The following is a 4,132-nucleotide window of genomic DNA, read 5'->3' as shown; positions in this document are numbered from 1 at the left end:
GTGTAGTCAAAGCATAGTCATTGCACAGTCTCGTCGCTGGAAATACTTAAACCCACTACACCAGAGATACATATAGTTGGAAGTCCGGCTCTTACCGGTTTACTTGTCTGTCGTTGTCAGTGGAAACTATATATTTCCCGTGTTAAAATATGTCGGAGAGTATTTCAAACAGCGTTATCTTAATCAGCAACTAATGCGTTTGTTCCGTGACAACGAGAAATTTCATTTTCACTTTTTAAATAGTTTCTTCGAGTCCTCCAACCAATTTCTCTGAACTCGCGAGGCAAAGGATAAAAGTCTTTTGCCATAGGAAAAAGCCATCTCGTTGTAAAATCATGCTAATAATCCTTGAATTTCGAGATGGTTTCAATTTATATACTCTTATCGCTCGTTTCTTAATTCCATTTCGATAGACGTAAGAGCTTCTCATCTGACTTGATCTCTGTGAATTCCACTGAAGTGACATGGAGTAAACCGAAGATACCGTTTCAATGCCATCCACATTTCTATCCGAAAATCCTACGCTGTCTCGTTTAAGAACCTGTCGCGCGACTTTACCGCAGTTCAATGGAACTGTTTCCAGGCGATAGCATTAATCAACGGAAACAACGGCCTGGGCCAGGTGATCGGCAAAGTCTGCATGGGGCTCGCCATAGAGAAGGCCAAAAAGTTCGGTATCGGAATGGTCTCGGCTCGTGGCTCGAACCATTATGGCATCTGCGGTTACTACACGAGAATGGCCATCGACCAAGGTCTCATAGGCTTCTCCTGCACCAACACGAGCCCTCTGATGGCTCCAACTCGTAGCAAGACCGCAGGTTTAGGCACTAATGCCATGTCAATAGGAATGAGAGCGTCGAACGATGATCGATTTGTCTTGGATATGGCTACCACAGCCGTTGCTCTGGGGAAGATCGAGCTGGCTATCAGGAAAAACGAGCCCATACCTGAAGGTTGGGCACTTGGAACCGATGGGAAGGTTACCACGAACGCACAAGATGCGTATAAGGCTAGTCGTTTAATGCCTCTTGGCGGAGAGGAACGCAATTCGGGTTACAAAGGCTATGGACTGGCTTTGATGGTCGAGGTGCTTTGCGGAATTCTGTCTGGAAGCGAGTTTGGTCCTAATATCAGACAGTGGAAGACTAAAGATAAAATTGCCAATCTTGGTCACTGTTTCATGGCTATCAATCCGGAAGCTTTTGGTCCAGGATCGAGGGAGAGATTGACTAAATTGTTGGAACAGTTGAGAAACTTGCCTCGCGTTGGACATAATCCCGTTTTGATCCCTGGTGATCCGGAAAGGGCGTCCATGGAACGCGTGGACAGAGAGGGTGGACTTACGTATCATCCTAATCAGTTACAAGCATCCAAAGAATTTGCGGAACAGATGGGAGTCGAACCTATGAAGCTCGTTCCCAAAAATGTAGTTAACTAGCAAACCAGGCTCTTCTTGGGTACTTGACACGTTCAAACTTTTTGGAATCGATTTAATCCAAGTGACACGATAGAACTTTTCAAATACACCATTTGTGTTTTTTCTGTCTGTTAACTTCCAATTGTTTGTCCCGTGTTATTGCTCATTGTTATTTCTTAACATAAAATGACTTGCTAATACCGTGAGAACTATCGAGAAACAAAATCTTTCATCTCACAATCTTAAGAAGTCTCGAATTATCAAAATACATGTCCATAATCTATTTCTTTGCAATTGCAAGAACCCTGAACGTTTTGACAACGCATTTATTCGTATTTTCACAGCGAACATCTGCAAAATACGTTTCTACGTAGTTTGATATGCTACATAGTATTACAAAGACAAATTTTGTACTTGATGTAAAAGAGAATAAGAATATACACGATTTCTATTTTCACGCTATTTATCTTCTCTGTGATATAGTTATCCGTCAGCTTAATCTCGGTGCAACGAATCAAAGCATCGACTAATAACACGTTTTCTTTTCGTGCAATGTTTACACTAGATGAGCTTGCGTGTCCGTTTCAAAGATTTAATGGAAACGATGCTCGCGATGATATAACCAGCATTGCGGTCTGATCGTTGGTCGATGATGATGACGATGGCCTTGGTCTTGCTCGCGGGATCTCGATTGCACACATTACTGATCAGAATGCACGATTATCAACATTGATTTACCAGTGGACAACAAACGAGGCATTTGCATAATCAGGATATTCCAAAGATACAGAAACGATCGATGGATCCTCGTTAAGATTATTCGCTACGTCGATCCGATCGCGAACCACGGCAGGAAGCCTAGGAAACTTTAGCTGAAAGTCACGTGCAATTTACGTAGAAGCTCGTTCAAAGAAATTCAATCTTCTATCGCAGTTTTAGCTATCCTTCGTTACAGCACAGTGCGAAGTCTCGTGACACCTGTGTAATTACTTCGCAAGGACTTGTTTGATACCACGAAGATTAGCATGAAGATTAGGTTCTTTTTTGTGACAGATAATTAGGTTTGATGTATCTGTTCTCGATATAGCTGACACAGATACTCGAGTCATCGGTGATTAAGAGAAGTTTCTCTAAGTTACCCTCTAATCTCTGTTTAGCAAATTAGCGTTGTTCGTATCTCATTTTTGCTTATTATTTTCGTTTTTGTTTTTTAATTACGTAACGTCAACCCGACTGACAGGCAATTTTTCGACGCAATAAATGTTTTCACCGAAAGCAATAAAACTCGTGAATATCAAGGGTGGCTGATCAGAGATTCTTTGTGTTCCACGGTATAGTAAACAGGGTTATCGAGGAGACTCGCAGACTCGAAGTCTGCATCGACTCCACCTTATCACCACGGTTTGTTATTAAAAAGGAGAACGTACGAGCATAATTGATTCGTCGATGATTATATTTACGAAGTCTTTGGTGGTCCGAGTATCGAGTATGAAAAGCGTGTCGTTCGGTCGCATTACGTATTTCTCTCGTGTTCTCCATGATAAAATGAGTAAAAGAAATTATTTCCTTCCCCTTCGTGATTACTTTCACGGTTCCCTACGACAGATGGAATAGTTAAAATTTCCTTGACCAAAGATAATGGACGAAATTTGTATTCTGCCTTGCCAATTGCTCATTTATGCCTGTCGCGTTCGGGTTTCGCATAGAAATGTCGAATAGGAGTTTCATCATTGCACGTGTCTGTAAACTGCATACTTTCTATGTCGTTTGTTCTCCCCACACGTACCGTAGGAAGATCGAGATCATTGCCGAATCGCGAAAAGGGTAGGATCGCTAAACGAGATCGATGTTCATCGCCTAGAGGAAAGCTTCATTTTTTCGATTCCTTATTTCTCTTTTTTTTTCCAGACGAATTGACAGGGGCAAAAACGAAGGAAAAAAGTAGAACGTGTTTTGTACGCCCAGGACGCGACAGATGAGCGTAGAAGGGGTTCAAAAGTTATTCGCTCTTTGTTTATTGGCCCGTTATCGAGCAGGCCGTAAAGGCGTGCTCGGGCTATCTTATTTTTTTCACGATAACATATGCGAATGCACGAAGGGTTTTTTTTCTTCAAGCGAATAATCGCGCGAAAAAACATGGCTCACGAGGAACGATTATACAAGCTCAGGAGAAAATACGCGATAAGGGTAATAAATCGAGTATTGGTGACTCACGGCAGCGTGATATTTTCTTCGGTAGAAGCATGTATACATTGTCAAGCAGTTTGCTGATTAATCTTTCTAATTACTCTAGGAATTGTTAATTGGATATATCATGTTAGTTCACGCTTCGTCGCTTACGCTCGATCACATGATACCCGCATTTACGTATACATATGCAAGTACGCGTATTCCGTCCTAGACCCTGTTTACAAGAGAATTTATATTACGTATGTATGTACGTATGCACTTACGATTTCTTCCTTTCCTCCCAAACGTGGGTGATGCCATCCGAAAGGCAAACAAGGGTACATGATTTCTCTCGGTTAAAGATTATCGTGAGGAATTGTCAGTAAACAAGTATGATTCGGAGAACAAGGGCCAGCTAAACAGGAAGGAAGGGACAATGATTGGACAAACGATCTTGTCCAAAATGCAATCGTATGCACTGTTGACGCATCACGTGAAGGTAATTCGTTGCTCGGCCATGTGACTGACATTAACTAATTCAGTGCT

General features: G+C 41.9%; 1 protein-coding gene across 1 annotated transcript in view; it reads left to right on the top strand.

Moving 5' to 3' along the window:
- LOC108550646 (uncharacterized oxidoreductase YjmC) overlaps positions 1–1,869 on the top strand; it is a 3,422-nt gene extending 1,553 nt beyond the window's left edge. The window contains exon 2 of the mRNA XM_017904423.1: positions 584–1,869. Coding sequence (XP_017759912.1) covers positions 584–1,438 — 855 coding nt within the window. The 3' untranslated portion in view covers positions 1,439–1,869. The remainder of the gene's footprint in view (positions 1–583) is intronic.
- Positions 1,870–4,132: the final 2,263 nt, after the last annotated feature.

The sequence above is a fragment of the Eufriesea mexicana genome, unplaced genomic scaffold (assembly GCF_001483705.2).
Source record: "Eufriesea mexicana isolate 0111107269 unplaced genomic scaffold, ASM148370v2 scaffold2888, whole genome shotgun sequence".
NCBI lineage: Eukaryota > Metazoa > Arthropoda > Insecta > Hymenoptera > Apidae > Eufriesea > Eufriesea mexicana.
Note: the sequence above shows the minus strand (reverse complement) of the source record. Positions and strands in the feature narration are given on the sequence as shown.